At 38.2% G+C, this 22,692-nt stretch overlaps 1 protein-coding gene and 1 long non-coding RNA gene across 2 annotated transcripts; one reads left to right on the top strand and one right to left on the bottom strand.

Annotated features, from left to right (window-relative positions):
- Positions 1–650: 650 nt before the first annotated feature.
- Positions 651–1,506, bottom strand: LOC109184716 (uncharacterized mitochondrial protein AtMg00310-like). The gene is made up of 2 exons (XM_019334754.1): positions 797–1,506; positions 651–714 (listed from the first exon to the last, which is right to left on the bottom strand). Exons 1-2 carry the CDS (start codon positions 1,504–1,506, stop codon positions 651–653), a joined length of 774 nt encoding a protein of 257 aa, XP_019190299.1.
- Positions 1,507–1,958: 452 nt separating this feature from the next.
- Positions 1,959–21,419, top strand: LOC109184770. The gene is made up of 3 exons (XR_002054867.1): positions 1,959–2,087; positions 8,059–8,065; positions 21,410–21,419. It is a non-coding gene; the product is annotated as an uncharacterized LOC109184770 (long non-coding RNA).
- Positions 21,420–22,692: the final 1,273 nt, after the last annotated feature.

Here is a 22,692-nt window from a genome sequence, read left to right as displayed (position 1 = left end):
TATCTCATTTGCGTGTGATGAGGGAATTTTAGCGATGAACATCACGGTGATGGAGGTCTTCCCACTTGCCTGGAAACTTTTGCATATAATTTTGGTTTATCAGTATAAAATTTGGAAATGTGATAAATGATGAGCGAATTTTAGCGATGAACATCAAAAAGCTATAAAACCCTAGATTACAAATCAGGAAAAAGGACTGGAGACAAGTCTTCGCCCTCACGGTCGGGTGGCTGTGTGTTGAGGAAAAAATGCTATTTTCCGTAATGAAAATTGGGCTATTAGTTGAAAAATGTTGTGGCTTGAGGACATAGAAGACGAAACACAGGCGACTGAGAAGCTGTCACGGCAATTAGCCAGTGTTCTTATTTAGCTAATGTTGCCTCTTCGAATTACCATATTAATTAAAGGGGAAATTGTAATTTATGCCCCTCACAAATATGTCAATTATCAATGTCACACCTGAATTATCAGTGTGTCATAACCCCTCAATCGATTAGGGTACCTGCTTCCATACCAGATCATTTCTGGATTTCCACACCATCCAGCAGCGTGCAATGAAGCCATATTTACTGGCCACGTCGCTCAGTGACAAACCACCAGTAAGCCAATCCTCAAATGAGGCATTTGCATGGTAGGGAAAATTTGGCAGATTATTCCAGCAATCTGTCGTGAAGAGGCAATCTCTCAGAGGTGCAGAGGGTTTTCCGGTTCAGACTAACATAAAGGGCAAGAGTGATCAATGGATAAACCACGATTAGTGAGATTGGTACTTACCGAGAGAACCGAACGGGCGCACCTCCACAGGAAGTTGAGATATTTTGGAGGAATGCGGAGTTTCCATTTAGAATCCCAGGCTGTAAATGTAGACACATCATTATTTGTAGCCCCCGTAGCCAATCTATACCCATGCTTAATCGAGTATAAGCCACGCACATCATTACGCCAACTCCATTCATCTTCATAAGCAGGTGATAAAGGCAGTTGCTTAATCAAACGTACATCTCTTGCACAAAAAAGCTCATCAAGCAGTGGTAAAGCCCAAGTGTTGCTAACCGGATCAACAAGAGCTGACACTGTTGCTGTTCTATGGTGTTCAGACCGTGATGTTATGGGGTATGGATTATCGTTATCGGGCAACCATGGATCCCCCCATATACGAGTGTGCCGTCCAATACCAATTCGGCAATAGCAGCCATTCCGGAATATAGTCTGGCCCGCCAATATTGATCTCCAACAATAGCTTGGATTCGGACCTATGGATGCATCAAGAAAGGAGCATTTCTGAAAGTACCAAGCCTTAAATAAACGAGCCATTGTTGAATCCGGCCTAGATAGTATCCTCCAGCCTTGCTTTGCTAAAAGTGCCACAATAAATTCGTGCAATCGTTTAAAACCAAAACCCCCATACTGCTTTGGCATACACATTCTAGACCATGATAACCAATGCATACCCTTCCCACCGCCATTCTTAGCATTCCACCAAAACCGATTCATCAGGCTCTCCATTGTTTCACAAAAGGTAACAGGTAAGTCATATATGCTCATAGTGTACTTAGGGATTGCTTGCGCTACACTCTTTAGCAAAATTTCCTTATCCGCTCTCGATAGTATTTGTTATTCCATCCTCTAAAACGCTGTTGTATTTTAGCCTCCACGTACCAAAAAACCTCCTTCTTATTTCTCCCTATCCCAAGGGGCAACCCCAGATATTTTCCCAAGGATTCAGATCGTTGCATGCCAAATGACGTAGCAACTGCATTCCCCACCGGCACATCAACATTCCTACTGAAGATGATACAAGATTAAACATATTGAAGTAATGACTTTGGTATTAATTTTATGCATTAAGAAATTATATTTTTAATTAATTTGTTGTTACCTCAAACAATTCATAATAACCTCATTTTAGATCAAAGTAACCACATTTTAATTTAGAATATTTACACACACAAGTGTGTGGATTCATTTTCTTTTGTTAAAGTCTAATTTGTCCTTAATTAATAGTTTATTTTTGTTGTGCATTATAAATGTATTATACAACAACACTACCAACCTGGGGTGTGGTTGAGTAGAAGGGACTCATTCATGTTATTCGAAATACAATAATCCTACGAAAAAAATTATTATTTTTGGAAAAAAAAATCATCATTTTGGTCCATTAATTTCTTTTGAGCGACAATATATCAATCTGTTCGTCTAACTACGAAGAACCCGAATCCAGTTTCACTCGACTCAAATTGGAAGTGAACCCCACATATATTTGTACCACAAAATAGTCACTTATTATGCCATTTTCATGCTATTTTTCCAGTAATTCATTCTGAACCAAATGTTAAGGGTTTGATCTTTGACTTTGTGTAACACCCCTGATTTTCAAGACATTTAAAACTTAATAATAAAGGTAACATCTCATTAAATCCCAAAGCGTAACATAAGAGTACAGGGTGCTATGCCACACCTGGGCTAGAGAACCCAGGTGCACAGGCTGTCTAACTACTATCCTCTGAAATGTAAAGGCATAACATGGCACGCAGGTAGTTGGGGTAGAACTGTTCTCGTAACTGCGTCTTTAAGTTCTCCCAGTTGAATCCGGGGTCTTGCTCGTACATAGGCCCCTCGCGGGCCCACCAGTTGTCGGTCTCGTGCTTGAAATAGAAGGAGGCTATCCTGACCCGGTGGCGTTCGGGGCATTGGGTCGCCCTGAACACCTTGTCGAATGTCTCAATCCATTCCTCGAGGGTTGTGGGGTCTTCATCTCCCGAGAGGGTGGGTGGTTGATGTGCCGAGACTTGGTGGTGGATTTCCAAGTTCTCGTCTGTTGGCAGAGGTTGGGGTACGATAGTACTTAGTGCCTGGGCAATTTGGGTCAGGCGTTGTAGGGCTTGAGTCAAGATTTCTTGAGAGGGGTGTCCCGGTGCTCCTGACTGTTTCTTCTTGGGTGCCATTCCTGGCGATTAAAGGTCGATATTATTTTGTGTTTCAATCTTGATATAATAAGTGGGGAAGGGATTCCTAATATTAGAGAGGGATAAAGTGAGAGGAGGTTATGTGTAGGTTTCACAATCTCACCGCGCGTCCTAAGATTCCTGAGTCCTATGTTCCTAAATATCTAGAGTTCAAGCTTAATGTCCTAAAGTCCGGTCTTAAGAGTCTTTCCTAGGGTCAAACTTAGGCTCTGATACCAACTGTAACACCCCTGATTTTCAAGACATTTAAAACTTAATAATAAAGGTAACATCTCATTAAATCCCAAAGCGTAACATAAGAGTACGGGGTGCTATGCCACACCTGGGCTAGAGAACCCAGGTGCACAGGCTGTCTAACTACTATCCTCTGAAATGTAAAGGCATAACATGGCACGCAGGCCGAAAGGGAAACTATACTACTTCTACGCTCCAGTTCTAGCGCGCTCCAGTGCTCTAATCCTCTGTGCCTGAAAGCCAAATATATCTGTTCAGCGAGAGATGCTGGTAACCCACTCCAACGCGTTGAAATACAATACATATAGAGATATATATATATATAGATATACGAAAACCATTGTGAGCATGAAGATATATCCTACGAACTCTAGCTTTTAAAACCGGGAATGACTCGACAGATAAGGTCAGATGCAAGCAATAGTCATAACAGTCATATGCAGTTCACAATAGATAAGGCAGATAAGGCAAGGCATAAACAATGATCACCACCCATCATAATCAATCCCCAACATAAATCCCACAGTCACATTTCTCCAAGGCACTCATAATCACAGCTCATCCATATCACAACACATAGCACACTTTGTTGGCGCCACAGGACCAATCGCATGCCCATACATGAGGGTCAGCGCATATAGCTCTGACACGGCCCCGCAGCACCCTGCCCCGTATCGCAACACGGAGGGGTCGATCGCAACCGACCGATGAACCGCAGCTCATCATAATGTTTGATCGCAACCAAACAGTGGACCGCAGCCCAAGAGAGTGTGTCATCTGACTGTAGCCAGGAATTCCCATCTGACTATAGCCAGCCTCTGAACCGCAGCTCAGGAAAGATGTCACCTGATTGCAGCCAGGAATTCCCATCTGACTACAACCAGCTTCTGGACCGCAGCCCAGGATACCGTCATCCGACTACAGCCAGGAATTCCCATCTGACCATAGCCGGCTTCTGAACCGCAGCTCAGGATAGCCAATCCGATCGCAACCGAATTGGGGTAACGCGCACACATAACACATAGCAGGCACATGCAACCCACATTACACATTAGGAAGGGGGAGAAAGCGTATAATAAAACCTATGCGTGATCCATCACTTACTAAGAATAGTCCTAAAGGGTTCATACTCCTTCCACCTAGGTCAACGGGATACCAATTCAACTAGCATGCAATATAATAGACTCATAAACCTACGAACGGTACCCGAAATATCAAACTAGACATAGGCACGACAAACGGGGTCCGTTGGGACACCACGGGGATCGGGGAAACATCAAACGGGGAAGCCGGGGTCCCGAGGGGGACGAATTTCCAGCGGGTAGCCGGTGGGTGGTGGGCCACCCGCCGGCTGCCCGCCGGAGTCACTGTTACGGGCAGCGGGTCGCCGGCGGGCAGCTGCCCGCCCGCCGGCCACCCGCTGCCAGGCGGTGGTTCACGGCGCCGGGTAGGTGGCGGGTCCCCTACCCCCCACCTACCCCCCACTGACTCTTTTTCATCAAATACGTCCCGGGAACCGTTGTGGAACCCGAAACCATGCTTAGACACTTTTCAACGCAATTAACGACAACACATATACAATTAACGGATCAAATACGATAAACGAACGGCACATAACCTATCATGCTTTCCTAAATACAATCAACACCCAAACATGCGATTTCCCACCCGATAACCCGAGAATAGATCATACGGTACAACCTAGGGTTCTAATCATTTTTATATCAACAAGAATACGGTTCGTCTTCTAATTGTAAGATTCGGTAGGAACAACACATAATCATCAAGGATATCAATTAATCATCAAGAACATCATAATCATCAAGAACAACACATAATCATCAAAATCCCAATTAATCATCAAGAACATCATTATTATCAAGAAACTCCCAATTACCAAGATTATCAAGATTCCCCATGGAATCATCAAATCATCATCAATAATAATCACCATAATTTCGCCATTCACAATAATATGGGGGAAACCCTAAGGGGAAATCATAGCTATGAAAATAGGTTTTGTTGAGACATGGGTTACCTCTTAGCCTTAATTAATTCCTTGGCTATGAAGGATCTTTCTTTAAGCTTTCTTGCTTTCTTGATTTCTTCTAAGGGAATTCTTGGAGCTCTCTTGGGGTGATGGGGCGTCTAGGCGTGTGGGAGGGGGTTTTAGGTGCTCCCTAAGTTCCCTATTTATAGATCCAAGGGTTTATTTAGAGTTTATTCCTATTGGGTTTAGGGGTTGGGTTTATATAATTGGGCCCATGGGCTATGGTGGCCTTTTTCCCTAATTAGCCATTATAATTTATTCTTTCTCCTGGGTTATTAATTAATTAATTAATTAATCAGTTGGTTTTAGGGTCCGTAACACGGGGTGTTACACTTTGGGTATGGAGTAGTCCTTTGTTCCACCCAAAAATATTGGGAAATTATTTTTTATGCGCTATGCGCAAAAATCAATGTCCAATATTAGTACTCTATATTAAAATATTTAATATTTATATTATTCTATTATAATAATAATAATAATAATAATAATAATAATAATAATAATAATAATAATAATAATAATAATAATAATAATAAAAACAACAACAACAACAATAACAATAATAATACTAATAATAATAATAATAATAACAATAATAATAATAATAATAATAATAACAATAATAAGAACAAAAACAATAACAACAACAACAACAACAACAATAATAATAATAATAATAATAATAATAATAATAATAATAATAATAATAATAATAATAATAATAATAATAATAATAATAATAATAATGGAAAAGAGTTAAATAGGCCCTCGAACTTTAGCTGAAAAGTCAATTAGCCTCCTAAACTTTTTAAAGATGCAATTACACACATTAACAATTTATTTTGATGAAATAAAATTTAAAAATCAGTTAATGACCTGCTATCACATGTCATTAGGGTTCCGATAATCAACTGGCGAAATTTCACACAACAAAGTGACTTGCGAACAATCGCCGCCGATCACAGCGAAATATATTATAATCTGTTACTTACGTAATGTACACCTTGTCGGCAACATATATTCTGCTGCTTTTTTTGCTATAACCTTTTCGTTATTTATGTACGAAGATATTAAAAAAAATGTTATTTTTAAACACAAATTGACGTAATTTCGTAATTTTTATCTTCATTATTGCTTGTAAATTGGTAACTCCTTTTTCATAAGTGCCCAAGAACAAATTCATATGCCCTAGATTCAAAACGGTCAATATCAAATTTGTTAGAATCAAACTCTTATCAAATGTAGTGTTCAATCAGTTAATTTTGTTAACCATTAATCAAATTACTTAAAATTGAATTAACAAGAATTTTATTTTTGTAAACTGTTAACCAAACAAAAATACAATTTTTCGAATTAATCAAAACTTTATTTATATTATATAATATATTTAATGTGTGTATTAGTTTATAAATGTGTTTTTTTTTTTAGAATTCTCTCCCTAGGGTTACGCTAGGGTTCCGGTCTCTCCCTTGAGTCGCCGAGGGTTCTTCTCGATTAGCTTCCGGTTCTTCTCCACGGCAAAGGGCCAGTGTTTACCGTTGGTGTTTACATTGGTGATCGTAACTATGGAAGCAGCAGCAGCAACTAATGGAGTTGTTGAAGGGTTGACGCGGCGATGGGCGGACATGGTCATCGAGGAAGAGGACGACGTTTTTGCTCCGGTGGAACAGGCTGACGACGACAGTCCGGCGGCAACAGTCGAACATGGCGCTTGATCGGAAGGTTCTTAACGACAAAGATTATCAAAGTTGAGTATATGAGCCAGGTCATGGGCTCGATATGGCAATCGGTGAAGGGTGTTCAGGTGTCTAAGATACAACTTGGACTGTTCCTGTTCGTTTTCTATCATGAGACAGATATGCAGCAGGTGCTTGATGGCGGCCCGTGGTCGTTTGAGTATCATACCTTGATTTGCAAACAAGTTCGGGATGGTGCAATACCTACTACGATTCCGCTTGATACCGTACATATGTGGATTCAGTTCCATGAACTCCCACTTGGATATACATCTGACGTGATACTAGAACAGGTAGCAAATTTTCTTGGGACTTTTATTAAAGTTGATGACCGCTTTGTTAATGCACCATGGAAAACTTTCTACTGTATTAGGGTTTTGATCCCTGTTATGAAACCGCTAAAGCGGCATATGAAGCTCTCGAAACGGGATAAGAAGGCCTGCTGGGTGAATTTTATGTATGAGAGGCTGCATAATTTCTGCTTTTTCTGTGGTATGCTAGGTCACTTGCATAGGTATTGTTTGAAGGCCCGGGAATCGGCTTTACCAGTAGATCAATATCCCTATACTGATGAGCTGCGTGCAGGGTAGAGGAGGGGGCGCCGTGGCTTTTGGATAAGGACAGACGGCCGGTGCAACCGGCAGCGACCGTAGCTACTGTACTGCCGGGAGGACTAATCACCGCCGGTGCGGCGGGTTCAGATTCTGGCCGACGGGGGCCCGAGTCGGTTGTGGTGGCTGCTAAGAAGAGGAGACGGGAAGGGGAGGGGGGTAGCATGTATGCAGATGATGCTAGTCGCGATATTACAATGACAAAGGTTCCAAAAAACTTGTCCATGGCGGGTTCTGGCCCCCAGACTCGCCCATCATCATGAGTACCCTCAGTTGGAACTGTCGTGGCTTAGGCAATCCACGAACAGCTCGCGAAGTTGTAGACCTAGCATCCGGTAAGAAGCCAGATTTTGTTTTTCTCATGGAAACTAAGGTGGGACGGATACATGCTGAACGTGTTCGTGTCCTTGGTTTCGATGGTCTTTTTTATGTTGATAATAATGGTTTGAGTGGTGGTCTAGCTTTACTGTGGAGAAAGAACAACACTGCAAGGCTTATGAGTTTTTCAGAGAATCACATTGATGTGGAGGTTAGTATAACTGGCTTTCCGAATTGGCGTATGACATGCTACTATGGTTCTCTGGAACGAAATAGGCGTTATGAGGCATGGGATCTGATTAAATTGTTAGCACCACGACCTGACCTCCCATGGGTTATGGTGGGCGATTTTAATGATCTCTTATTCCAGTATGAGAAACGAGGGGGAATCCACATCCTGATAACCTACTTTGCGGCTTTGGGGATGTTATTGAACAATGTGGATTGTCTCAGTTGTCGATGAATGGATACCAATTTACATGGGAAAAGGGAAAGGGAACAGCAAACTGGATTGAAGAGAGATTGGGTAAGGTGTTGGTCACGGAGGATTGGTGTGGAATTGTGAGAGGGGCTAGTGTGACTAATATGCTAACAAGAACTTCAGATCACTCGGCATTGTTCCTGGGGATTCGTGATCATAATAGATGTGGAAGTGCGAGGAGGAGGGGTTTCCGCTTTGAAATGGCATGGTTATATGATGAGGGGTGCAGGAGGGTGGTGGAAGAGTTATGGCAGGATGGGAGGGATATGGGCTTACAAGATTGTATCTCACATTGCGATAATTGTTTGTCACAATGGGGGGAGATCGTTTTCACAAATTTGGTGAGCGGATTATGAGCCTACGGAAGGAGCAATTAAACCTGCAGGGGCGTATGGACGCAACCTCATTGGCTGAGTTCCAACGCCTGGAGGAAACTTTGTGTAGTATGGAAGCATAGGAGGATGCTTACTGGAGGCAGCGAGCCAAGCAACACTGGCTTAAAAATGCCAATGCCAACACGAATTTCTACCATAGGTATGCTTCTCACCGAAGAAAAAGGAATACTCTATCTAGACTAATGAATGATAATGGGGAGTGGGTGGAAGGGAATTCCATGACGAATATTGTCATCGACTACTTTGAAAAAAAAAAATTGTTCTGGTAATCCTATCAGTGGGGGCTCGTTATTTCAGAAGGTGACACCACGGGTAACCCAGGCACAGAATGAGATTTTATTACGACCTTTTGAAATAGATGAGGTTAAAGATACTTTGTTTGCAATGTTCCCTGATAAGGCCCCAGGCCCTGATGGAATCAATTCGGGTTTTTATCAGTATTTCTGGGATGTGGTAAGGGGGATGTTTCGAATTTTATATTACATTGTTTAAATTCGTGATCTTCCCACTGGTTTGAAGATACGGATGTTGTGTTAATCCCTAAGAAAACTACAGGTGAACTGGTAACTGACCTAAGACCTATAGCACTGAGTAATGTCGTGTACAGGGTCATGGCTAAAATGATTGCTAATAGAATGAAGCCTATGATGGGGAGTATTATATCGGGCTCGCAAAGTGCTTTTATACCTAATAGACTTATCACTGACAACATCTTGCTAGTTGCTGAGGTGGGACACTATTTGAAAAGGAAACAGTGTGGAGTTGTTGCTTGGGGAGCTCTTAAATTGGATATATATGGCTAAAGCATATGACCGTATGGAGTGGCCGTTCTTGCAAGGAATGCTTGTAGCTCTGGGTTTCGATGAAAAATGGATAAAGCTCATTATGTTGTGTGTTTCAACAGTGTCTTATAGCTTTCTGATTAATGGATCTCGCACTGACTCACTCACACCCACGCGTGGATTAAGGCTAGGTGACCCCCTATCTCCCTATCTTTTTTTATCTGTGCGGAAGGGCTGTCTTTATTGCTACAACAGGCGCAGGATAATGGCTTGGTTCATGGGTGTAGCGTTGCTAGAGGTGCCCCCGATATCCCATTTATTTTTTTGCAGATGATAGTCTTTTGTTTTCCAAAGCTAATAGGCAAGAGGCCAATGAAGTTAAGAACTGCTTGTCAGTCTATGAGGCATTTTCTGAGCAAGTAGTCAATCATCATAAGTCCAGTATATGTTATAGTAAGAATACAAGTGAAAAGGACAGGGAAGAGGTAGCGCAAATTTTAGGAGTCACCCAGGCTCCTAATTTTGGAAAATACCTAGGCCTACCCTCGTTCATTGGAAGGAATAAGAAAACAGCTTTTGCTTATATTGAGGATAAAATCAGGTAAAGGATTGGGTCGTGGATTAATAAGTTGTTATCACAGGCTGGTAAGGAAATCTTGTTGAAAAGTGTGGCTCAATCTATGCCGACCTTTTCAATGGGGGTCTTTTTACTGCCTATATCTGTTTGCACGGCTATTGAGATAACAATGAACCGCTATTGGTGGGGATCAGAAGCTGACCGTGGTATTCACTGAAAGGCATGGGATAGATTATGTATCCCAAAGAAATATGGGGTCTGGGTTTCAAGGATCTGAGAGCATTTAACTTAGCAATGTTGGGCAAGCAGGCATGGCGGATGCTTACCAACACTGACTCATTGGTGTCCCATGTGTATCAGGCGAGATATTACCCTAAGCAAACTTCTTTTGAAGCAAGTATAGGAAATAACCCCAGTTTCTGTTGGCGTAGTATTATGGCAGCTAAGGAACTGGTGTGTGGTGGAGTAAGACGGCGTGTTGGGACTGGAATTTCTACATTGGTGTGGGAGCACCCGTGGCTTCAAGATGACTTAGATCCTATGATCCATACGGAAATGCCACCGCAATTGGCGGGAACTAAAGTGGTTGGATTGATTGATCCGGATACAGGGACTTGGGATCACCATATTCTCTCAGATATTTTTCAGCCAAGTGACATACCCCGAATCCTAAAGATACCAATTTCCCCAGACTATGATGACGTATGGTATTGACATGGGGATCCGACGGGTAGCTATTTTGTCAAAGATGGCTACCGACGCATTATTAGGGACTATACAAATAATAATGATGGGGCATTTGACAAATGGCTCACCCTATGGAAACTGAAAATCCCCCCGAAATGGAAAACATTTTTATAGAAAGCTATAAGTGATATCCTTCCCACTACCAATAATTTGCTTATAAAGAGGGTGGATGTAGATCCAATTTGTGGCATGTGTGGGATCATGCAAGAGGACACTATGCACTTATTAGTATCATGTGGTTATGCTAAGTCCATATGGGCACAATCCAACCTTCCACTCCCCAATATTGTGACAATCATTTTCCATGAGTGGTTTAGTGTAATCTTAAATGTTCTAGACACTAATGGAATTATGTATGCAGCTGCAATTCTTTATCATATTTGGAGAGCACGGAATGGAGCAGTTTGGGATGCCTGTCTACCTCTACCCAGAAAATTAATTGTCGTGGCGACTGCCACCATGCATGCATGGCGAGGCGTACATTGCACGGCTGCCGACCGGAGAACTGCCAACGATGCTGCTGTTGCCACCACTGCCGGACCCTACTGCCTCCACTGTCGGACTGCCCGTGCCGCCGCTGCCGGACCCTGCTGCTCCTATTACGGCAGACGCAACCACCGCACGGCCAAAAAATGCTATGTGGACGTCGGATACTACCATGCCGTAAACACCGCCTCGGTAAGAGTTGTATTGTTGATGTTATCACATTTGTGCTTGTTTTTATAGTTATTTTGAATCATCTTAGTAATTAAGTTCTTTAATTTTGCTTATTTAATATATGTATTCCTTGTTATTCTCATTAGGATATGGTTTTACACTCGTTTTGAATATTTTACGGTGTTTGTTAGTATTTTTGAACCATTTTAGGTCAAAGATATGAGCAAGGGGAGTTCAAGGATAAGTTTGGAGCAATTTTGGACAAGTTCGGGGACTAGAGGATTCGCCGTGTCGAGCCAAAGGCTCGACGCGTCAAAAATTTCCAGAAGGTTTTGTGATCGAGACCAGCAGGTCTTGACGCGTCGAGAGAAGTCAAGAGCCACAGGTTGTCTTGGGGATCAAGAAGAAGACTAGGGAGATTTGAGAAAATCGTCTGGTTTATTCTTGTACTCTTTTGATAATTTGTATTATGGCTAAATTCTTTAGAGATTCTTGGGTAAAAGTGTTTATGAACCTATGTGTCTGAGCTCTCAGTTTCTTTAATATATTATTACTTGGGTTTAATATTTGTGTTGCAATGGTGATAATATTGTTTGATGCTTGTAATTAATGGTCATAGTTACTTGTTTCGTTTGCTGTGTTTGTGTCACAGCGAGAGTTGGGCATAACTTTGGGCACACACAATTGCACCTAATTGTTGCACCTTGAGAAAGGGCAATTTATTAGGGGGATTTAATTCTTGATTATTGCGCATCGAGAGATGGTAGTAGTTAGGAATTTATGATGCTTGATCTTGTTTCATTGGGTGTTTAAGCCACGAGAGTGGAAATTCACTAGTGTTAGTGACTACGAGAGTAGCTCTATACCACCTTGCATCCTCACACTTGTTAAACCCAGATTTTAATATTGTCCTTAAGATTTGGCACTAGGTGATTAAATGCTTGAATCTCAGGAACCTTATCTTCTCTCTAATTGCTTTCAAAATCCTGAATCTCTGTTTTATTTTATTTATTTTATGCAAATCAATCATCTGAACAATTGTTAGGATTAGCTCTAATGAATAAATTAGTAACTAGTGCTTGATACAACCACTTCCCTGTGGATCGATAACTCGTACTCCGAGTATTATTTGTTTGCAAATATACTACGCATCAAATTGGCGCCGTTGCCGGGGAAGTGGCGTTCAGTATTTACATTAGTAAAGCTTTATTCTAGGAGCCTAATCCATTTTTTTTTATTTTTATCTTCATTAACAATTTTTTTTAGTTTATGGATGGATATGAATTCCAAGGAACCATGCTACCGTTCTACATACCCTCTTTCTCAGGGTTATGAGATGAGTTGGAATATGAATCAAGAATATGGAGGAATGGAACAACAATTACCTTTCTCAAATTTCACCAACTCAAGTCAAGAATATATTCAAGATAGCTCATCTCATGCATCCATATCACAACCCCAATGGTGTTCTTTTGTGGTGGGAATCACGTGGTGGAGAATTGCTACATGATCCACGACATATTGCATGACATACTCCACCCCACCAACCATGTTCCTCAACAACCTACTCAAGGATTTTGTGCCAACATGAATCAAGCCACTTATCAAAGATGCACACCACCTACTCCACAACCCTTATGGTGCATGATATGGGGTAGACCTCATGAGGCAGAAAATTGCTTCATCTTGGATCCCAACTACCAGTATCAAGGGCAAGCTCAAGAGTTGCTTTACCAAGAGTTTCAACAAGAATACCAACCACCTGCTCCAACAACTAAGATTAAGTCCATAAAGTTAAAGCAATTGTACTCTCAATTTCTGGAACAACAAGCTCGAAATGATCACGAGATGGCTCAATGTCAAGATTTGACAATTCAAGAGTCACTTCAAGATTCATTTAATGACCCAACAATTGATATGAAGCCCATACAGACTAACAAGTTAATGCAAATGTACTCTCAACTTCTAGAGCTACAAGCTCAAAGTGATAACATGATGGCTCAACTTGATCACATGAGGGCTCGACAGTAAGATTTGATAATTCAAGAGCCACTTCAAGATTCATTTAATGGAGAGGTTCTAGAAGAGTTGCCCTTGCCAAATGAAGGTCATGAGGTTGAGAGAAATAAGAAGGATGGTGAAAACCTTGAAAATGATGATGATGAGGTTATGGATGAATGCGTTGAGATGGAGACATCAACTTGGGAGGAAAGTGTAGAGTTGTAAGGTAATGGTGGCAAGGAACACATGGAGACTTTCCTGTTAGATGAGGAAGTTTCTGATGGAGTACATGATTTGAACGAAGATGTCTCACCAATGGAGAACACTTCCCTTGGAGAGAACTTTAGAGAAGTTTTGAATTTGGGAGGCATTGGAGTTCTTAAGAATGATGGCACACATTTGCCTATCTATATATCCAATGACTCCCAATACTTGCTGGTTCATGTGGATGATCCGAGACTCTCATTACTTGTTGAAAAAGAGAGTGTTGAAAAAGAAGGAAAAGAGAATGGAGGCATAATTCTTGATTCGGGCGAATGTGGTTCCTTACATGATGACATGAAGGGTTCGAGCTTAAGAGAGTTTATAAACCGACACCACTTGAAGAAATATTTGGAAGAGAAAATTGATGGAAAGAAGGGGATTTTTCTTCTCCAATCCCTTGATAGCTAGAGAGGTAACGTCGAGCTAGCGACGTTGAATTTAGCGCTTCATGGGAGGCACCCCATGTTATCTTTTATTGCTTTCCCTCTTTATTTATTGCTTTCTAGATTCGTTTATTTTAGTTTTATTGCTTTCTAGTTCGTGATTATTTTAATGCTTTTTAGTTTTCTCTTTTCTCTTTTCTCTTGTTCTCCTTTCTTTTGTTTTGCATCAGGGACGATGCAAATTTTTAAGTGTGGGGGAGGAGCTATTAATTCGGGGATATTTTTAAAAATTTTAAAATTTTTGCTTTTGCTTGAATGACTCATATGCTATTTTTGGTGAATAAGTTACTTGTCTTAGCATGCAATTGCAATTACTCTCTCTTGTCGGTTTGTGGTTTGTTTTAGTCGTGTTTGCTGCATCTCAATTTGTGATTGATGATTTGAGGTGTAACACATAATTGATCTATTCCCTTGCCAATAGCTTTGTTAACCACTTAATAATTGGATTAATTCTTGATCTTGTGTGTTATGCATTGCTAGTGAAGGCTTATGTGAGATTCCAATCATGGGTGTTTTGCTAGAACTTGCCTCATTACTCCCTAAGTGATGTCTAAGTTTTGCATATTTTGAAGTGATTTAGGCGATTTTTGTTTAGTCATAGCCTTTAAACCTGTCCATATATATATATTTTTATCCTTTGTGTCCCCATTGTGCCTTTTGTTTGTTTAAATAAGTGCTAAGCACTTATCCCCTCATTGTGATTGTTTTTCTTTGATTTACCCCCATTATTATAACCCTTAGCCCTTGGCCAAATATTTCCCTTCCAACCTTTGAGAGAATGAAACTTTTTTTATCTTTATTATTTCTGTAAAAAGAGTTTTATGGAGTTGCGCCAAAAAACAGTTGATATTACAAATGTTCAAGTGTGAGGGAATTGAAAGATTGGATTAAAATTGTCTTGCAGTATTCAAAAGAAATCCTAAGAAAAGAATTGAAAAAAAAAAGGAGAAAAGAATCGAAAAAAAAAGGAGAAAAGAAAAGAAAAGAATGAAAAAGGAAAAAAGATTGAAAGTTTTTGAGTTTGGATCCCCACTTTACCAAAGAGTTGCTAAGTTCTTAAAAGAAATTTGCTCCTCGAAAGTTTTTGAGTTTGGATCCCCACCTTACCAAAGAGTTGCTAAGTTCTTAAAAGAAAATTTGCTCCTTGAAATTATGATTATCTCATCTCTTCCAAATTTTGAAAAGTTTAGATAAATTGTGACATTCTCTCTTTTTGATTAATTTTTCCATACCACTTTTTTGTTAGCCATCACCCCTAGCCCCATTACAAGCTAAATAAAGTCCTCTTTGATCTTAGCATGCATTCTTAGATTTGATCTAGGGGAGTATGAAAGGCAAGCTCATGGGATCTCATTCATGAACCGTGTCTTGCATAATCTCAACTGAGTACGTGTGCACACTTGATCCTCACATACTTTAAATTCTTGGTGCTTGGTTATTGGCTTGGAACTGGGTCTCTTATGTGCCAAAATAATTTGATTCTTGAAGCTTGTTGTTTTGTAGCAAGTTGGTTGGTGGTTTGAAAGGTTGTGCAAGAGAGAGCATGAGTAATTTGTATGTTTTGACTTGTGATTTTATTCCTTGGTTTTGCTTGAGGACAACCAAATGCTTAAGTGTGAGGGGGTGATGTTATCACATTTGTGCTTGTTTTTATAGTTATTTTGAATCATCTCAGTAACTAAGTTCTTTAATTTTGCTTATTTAATACATGTTTTCCTTGCTATTCTCATTAGAATATGGTTTTACATTCGTTTTGAATGTTTTACGGTGTTTGTTAGTATTTTTAAACCATTTTAGGTCAAAGATATGAGCAAGGGGAGTTCAAGAATGAGTTTGGAGTAATTTTGAACGAATTCGGGACCCAAAGAACTTAACACGTCGAGCCAAAAATTTCCAAAAAATTTTGTGATCGAGACCAACAGGTCTCGACGCGTCGAGCGAATGACGCAGCAACATTACATGCAAAAGGCGCTGTTTCTAAAGAAATCAAAGTGCTGAATTCAATTTCCTAATCAAATTAAAGATGGCGCAATTCCCAAGAGAAGTGGGTTGTAATGATTTCCTAATCATTAAGGTGGCAAAATATTCCAAAATTAATTACGGCAATTTCCTAAATAAATTAGGTAAATTCCAATTCCGCCACAACTTTGTACCTACTATAAATTCTTACATTCCTCAACCCTAAAAGAAAATAATTTTAGAATAGACAATTTAGAATTTAGATTCAGAACTCGTCAAGAGCCACAAGTTGTCTTGGGATCAAGAAGAAGACTAGGGAGATTTGAGAGAATCGTCTGGTTTATTCTTGTACTCTTTTGATACTTTGTATTATCTTTATTATTATTTGCTATGTATAATATAGCCATGCTTGGCTAAATTCTTTAGAGATTCTTGGTTAAAAGTGTTTATGAACCTATGTGTCTGAGCTCTCAGTTTCTTTAATATATTATTACTTGGGTTTAATACTTTTGTTGCAATCGTGATAATGTTGTTTGATGCTTGTAATTAATGGTCATAGTTACTTGTTTCGTTTGCTTTGTTTGTGTCACAGCGAGAGTTGGGCATAACTTTGGGCACACACAATTGCACCTAATTGTTGCACCTTGAGAAAGAGTAATTTATTAGGGGGATTTAATTATTGATTATTGCGCATCGAGAGATGTTAGTAGTTAGGAATTTATGATGCTTGATCTTGTTTTATTGGGTGTTTAAGCCACGAGAATAGAAATTCACTAGTTTTAGTGACTACGAGAGTAGCTCTATACCATCTTGCATCCTCACACTTGTTAAACCCAGATTTTAATATTGTCCTTAAGATTTGGCACTAGGTGATTAAATGCTTGAATCTCAGGAATCTTTATCGTCTCTCTAATTGTTTTTAAAATCCTGAATCTCTGTTTTATTTTATTTATTTTATGCAAATCAATTATTTGTACAATTGTTAGGATTAGCTCTAATGAATAAATTAGTAACTAATGCTTGATACAACCACTTCCCTGTGGATCGATAACTCGTACTCCGAGTATTATTTGTTTGCAAATATACTACGCATCAATTGTTAGACGTCGACGGAGGATATGTTGCGGCATATAGTGCCCCGTTGCCGAATTGTTTCTCCCCACTCATGGCTGAGGCGTTTGCGTGTAAGGAAGCCTTATCCTGGCTACGAGACCGTGGTGAACAGACCATTCAGATTTACACGGATTGTCACACTTTACAATGCTATCTATCTTCATCAGGAGCCCCACTCAGATCGTACATTGGTTATGCTAATGATGCCTGCAAGACCTGCATGTCTACTTTTGATTTCTGCTCAGTTAGTTTTATTCCTAGATCTCAGAATTTATTAGCCCACATTTTGACTTCTGCTGTTTCAAAATATTCTACACCTATGCATTGAGACTCAATCCCTCCAGATTCTATTTCAGTTTTTATCTAAATATAACTACACTGGTTTGCTTTAAAAAAAAAAAAAAAATTTAATGTGTGTATTACTAGTTTCAATAATTCGGTGAATTTTGAATTTCTTTCAGCGAATTAATCAATAAATAAACTTTTCAAAACAATTAATTGTTAATTGAACCGATGCAATTCAGTTATTGACTGAATTAATTCGGACGCTCGGTTAATGGTTAATCAAAATATTTCGGTTAATTGAACACCCTTATATACCATTGTGCGAAAAGTTATAAGTATTAACAAAGTGACAACTTTATTTTTTTATACTTCTATACTAGTTAATATCACATTTTTAATGATAGATGCTAGATGTGGCCTTCTAAGTCAACACCCAATTCAATAGTCCCTCCCGAGCACCTACTATCTTTAACATCGCAACATGCCATCGGTGGGAGGATCAACCACTTACTACCTATTTCAAAAATTATAACTAATTATATTGTGAATGAACAATTTTATTTCCTTACACTTGTACAATAATTAATACTATATTAATTTCAATAGTAGAATGCTAGTCGGACTTAAAACCTTTCAAGCCAACATGAAACAAAATTACATATAATGTATAGAAGCCTTTGTTCTGATGTTATGAAAATTGGTAAGGATTGCATGATGGTTTAGAACACTAATTGTGGCAACAAAAAAAAAAAAAAAATATTAACACAGTTCAAGAAATCCCTAATCTGCTAGGCACTTCTCGTATTGAGAAAAGGCCTGAATTCACTATGAGCACAATTTAAAGTACAGAGCTTAGAAACACTTTTACACAATAGAATTTTAGATCTCACTATCTCTCTCTGTTGAAACCGAACTCTAGTACTATTCCTAAGTGAAATTCTCTCCTTTCAATACCTCTATGCTCTCTAGATAGAATATTGGGAATTGAGATCCTTTATCTTTAATTTGTATGGGAATGTGATTTCCTACATTGATTGGGACTTGTATTATGACTTTAGGTCTTTGATTCTTCTATTTTAACTGGGATTAAAATTTATATTTTTGCTAATAATTTAGGACAACAAAATGACCCAACAATCTCACCCTTTGTCTAAATTTTGGCAAAAACCTCATTCTTTAAATTCCCCCTCAATTTTATCCATTTTGTTCTTTCTCTGCTTTTGGTGTTGAAACCTGTGTTCCAACTTTTCCTGATTCTAATTTATCATATGTGATTTTCCTTTGTATGCCTACTTGGTTTTATTAGATAACGAGCAGTATTCACTACTTTTGTCTAGAACTTGTGGGGAATTATTTCGAGTAGTATCCGTGCATCTTTTTGTATGCTTTGATTTTTCGGATCCTCCAACATGCTTAATTAGTTGAAGAGGTTTTTCATCTGAAATTTTATGTTGGATTTCATGTTCTTCACAGTAGTTCCTGAGAGGAGCGAGTTTGTTCTAAGAAGATGCTTCACAACTTACGTATTTGTTGATTTCTAGTTTTGGGTCTCCTTGACATGCATCTTCCTTTACAGGGCATTTGGTTGGAGAAGGAGAATTATGTGGGAAAGAAATTGCAATTTCATGGGAGATGAATTATTGGGAATAAAGTGGGAATTTAAATTTCAGTGTTTGGTTTACAGGAATAGAATTACTGAGAATTTCAATTCCAATGTTTGGTATACATGGGAATTGAAAGGGAATAAGTAGTATAAAGTAAAAAATGTCCATTGTTGTTGTTAGGCATTAATTTTAGGTTAAAAAATGAAGTGGTAATTTTGACTTATCACTATCTTTTTTTTCTTCCTAAAATCCCAGGAATTAAAATCCCAGGGGGAGACATGGCATTTTAATTCCATGAAAATGGGGTAATTGTAATTCCATGGAATTGCAATTCCTTTCAACCAAACATGGGAATTTTGTGGCCTTTAGAATTAGGTGAGAATTAAGTGGGAAGGGAATTTAAATTCCCTTCAACCAAATGCCCTGTTAATTCTTTTTTGTTATCATGAAGATTGATGTGTCCGTTTTAATGGTGTCATAGTTGAGCGTCATTTGTGGATTTCTCATTTTTTAAAGTGTACACTACTTGTTGTAATTGGTCTTTCCTAACCCAAATTTGTTTGGGTTTTGTTTGATTTCTTTGATCTTTTCTGACCCAGTTTCTCATAGTTTTTGTTTGAAAGTCTCTTTTTCTCTGGTAGCAGTGGGCTTTGATATGTCGTAGTTTGTGACAGTAGTTGCATCTGATTTTCTATTTGTTGTGGTGTTGAAAGTGATGTTCTGACATCGCTTCAGATCTATTCCCAGTTCTGTCCGTGTGATTTCTTTCGAGTTCTGAGCTTCCCAAATTTGCATCTCTTTTTAACTCCTCTATTTCTTTGACTAACTCAGTTATTTTTTCATGAGATCCCCTTAACTCTTTTTGAGTTTCTTTGTGAAGGATTTTTTATTTTTCTTTTTCGCTTTCCAGTACATGGTTTTTCTATATGAGATCACAGTTTGTCTGGATAAGTTCTTCCCATTTTGATTTCAATTGTAGGTAGGGTTGGGCATTTTAGGTTTCGGTTCAATTTTTTTCGATTTCAATTTTTTGGTTTTAAAAAAAATTAAACCATTCGGTTTAAAAATAGAGTTCGGTTCGGTTTTGAAGGAAGTCCACCATTGGAACGTTCCATTTTTTGCCTAACCGATTGCTCAGTAGGCTCACTTGGAGTGCCACTTGAAGTGTTTTGTTAATGACAAGATGAAGAATCATCCATCTACATAGTTAATATTTAAAAAATAAGAATTATTAAAACACCAAATGTTGAGATTTACGACTTAGAGTTGAGGTCTGAGGGCTTGAGAAGTTGAAATTATTAATTATTATAATATTTATATATAGTACTAGTATTTTGTAAAATTTATGCCCAACATTAAAAAATTGATAAATGCAAATAATTACAAGTTATAGTTCAAATTATATTGGAATAAGGGTCAAATAGGCCATCGAATTACACACGATAATGCAATTAGGTCACTGAACCCAAAAAACCAACAATTGGATCCCTAAACTAACCAATTTCAAACAGTTCTTCCAATTGTAAGGTTTCCAACCGGTCATCCTCCCAAATTAATTATTTTTTAAAAAAATAAAGTTTAAAAATTAATTATTAAAATTAAAAAAAAAATACAGAATCCGCCCGGAGACAAGAAACCTTCTTCATTTCAGGCCGGTTTCTTCGTCTCCACAGTCGGAGACGAAGAGTTTCTTCGTCTGCATGGTCGGAGACGAAGAAATCGGCCGGAGACGAAGAAGTTTATTTTTTTAAAAAATAAAGTTTAAAAATTAATTATTAAAATTTAAAAAAAAAAAATACAGAATCCGCCCGGAGACAAGAAACCTTCTTCATTTCAGGCCGGTTTCTTCGTCTCCACAGTCGGAGAGTTTCTTCGTCTGCATGGCCGGAGACGAAGAAGTTTATTTTTTCGTCTCCAGCAGGATTCTGTTTTTTTTTAAATTAAAATAATTACAAATTGAAAGAATTGTTTCGTGTGCAGTTTGATGACCTATTTGACCCTTATTCCAATTATATATATTTCACAATTCTTTTTTTATTTTTAAGGAAGGGAGATACCTTACATATACACACTATTGCCTCAATAGAGGTTCGAACCTTACACCTCCCACTTAGGGGAACAACCCAATACCAGTGGATTACAAGCCACTTGGTATTTCAATTATATTTCACAATTCTTTAAAGTAGTAAATTTTAATCATCGTATTTGAAAATTATAGAGATGAACAAAATTTATATTTTGTTTATTAATAATGTAAATAATTTTGATATAATTTATACTTTATTTTTACAATAAATAAATAAAATATCTATAATACTAATCTAGTACCCGGTCACATATATTGGTGCATGTGCGTGCCTATATATATATACACACATATATGATTTACCATTCACAGAAATTTAATTAAAATATAATCAACAATTAAATTAATTATATAATGATTTTAATAAAATGATAATTAAAGAATAGGAAAAAGATATCATAGATATAGGTGTATGATAATAATGATAGAGTTATGAAAGTTAGAATTAAATAGTAACGATGTTCTAACGGTATAAAGGTACTTTTGTCTCACAAGAAATGTGGTAGGAATAATTTTGTCCATTATAATATTTAATGAAAAATGTATACCTTTATTAGCATACAAATGAAAATATTAACACAAATGTGTTAAATGTATTAATAGCTTAATGGATAAAGTTCATAGTTTTTAACTTGATGGTTTAGGGTTCAAACCTCACCTTGGACATTTAATACATTATATTATATATTTATTATTTAAAAAAAAAAAAAAAAAGCGATCGATTTCTCGATTCGGTTCGGATTTTTCGAACCGACCAGTTTCCTCAAACTGACTACCGATTGGTACTTCGGTCTAAGACCGAACCGAAATGCCTAGCCCTAATTGTAGGTATGATTCGTATAATTCATTCATGTTGTCTTTGATTTCTGTTTCCACTCCCTTTTTTAGTTCTTATATTTCTTTTTTCAATTCTCATTCCTTTTCTTGAAAGTTTTTTTATTTTTCTTTTGTTTCTTCGTGAATACGTTTTTCTCTTTCTTTTTCACTTTTTACGACACGCATTTCTATCATGCGGTCGCATTTAATTGTGATGAGTTCTTCACATTTTGATTGTAGTTGTGTGTATGATTTGATCAGGTCTTGTATGTCATCCTCAGTTTCACTATCACTTTCATAGTTGACAGGGAATGCTACAAAGTTTGAATTCTCTTCCTCGCTTTCTAGGTTATTATTGAAAGTTTTGTTCTTCCTTCTTAGATAAGTTGGGCATTCAATTTGAATGTACCCATGTCCCTTGCATCTGTAGCATTGTATTCCATCTAGGTTGAAGGCAGATTTACTTTTGACAACATCAGTTTTCTGTCTAATCGTGTTGATATCTTCAATTCGTTGTTTGAAGTTTGTCCTATCTTTGTTCTTGAGTTTGTTGAATTTTTCAACAAT

This window comes from Ipomoea nil, unplaced genomic scaffold, assembly GCF_001879475.1.
Source record: "Ipomoea nil cultivar Tokyo-kokei standard unplaced genomic scaffold, Asagao_1.1 scaffold1286, whole genome shotgun sequence".
Classification (NCBI taxonomy): Eukaryota; Viridiplantae; Streptophyta; class Magnoliopsida; order Solanales; family Convolvulaceae; genus Ipomoea; species Ipomoea nil.
Note: the sequence above shows the minus strand (reverse complement) of the source record. Positions and strands in the feature narration are given on the sequence as shown.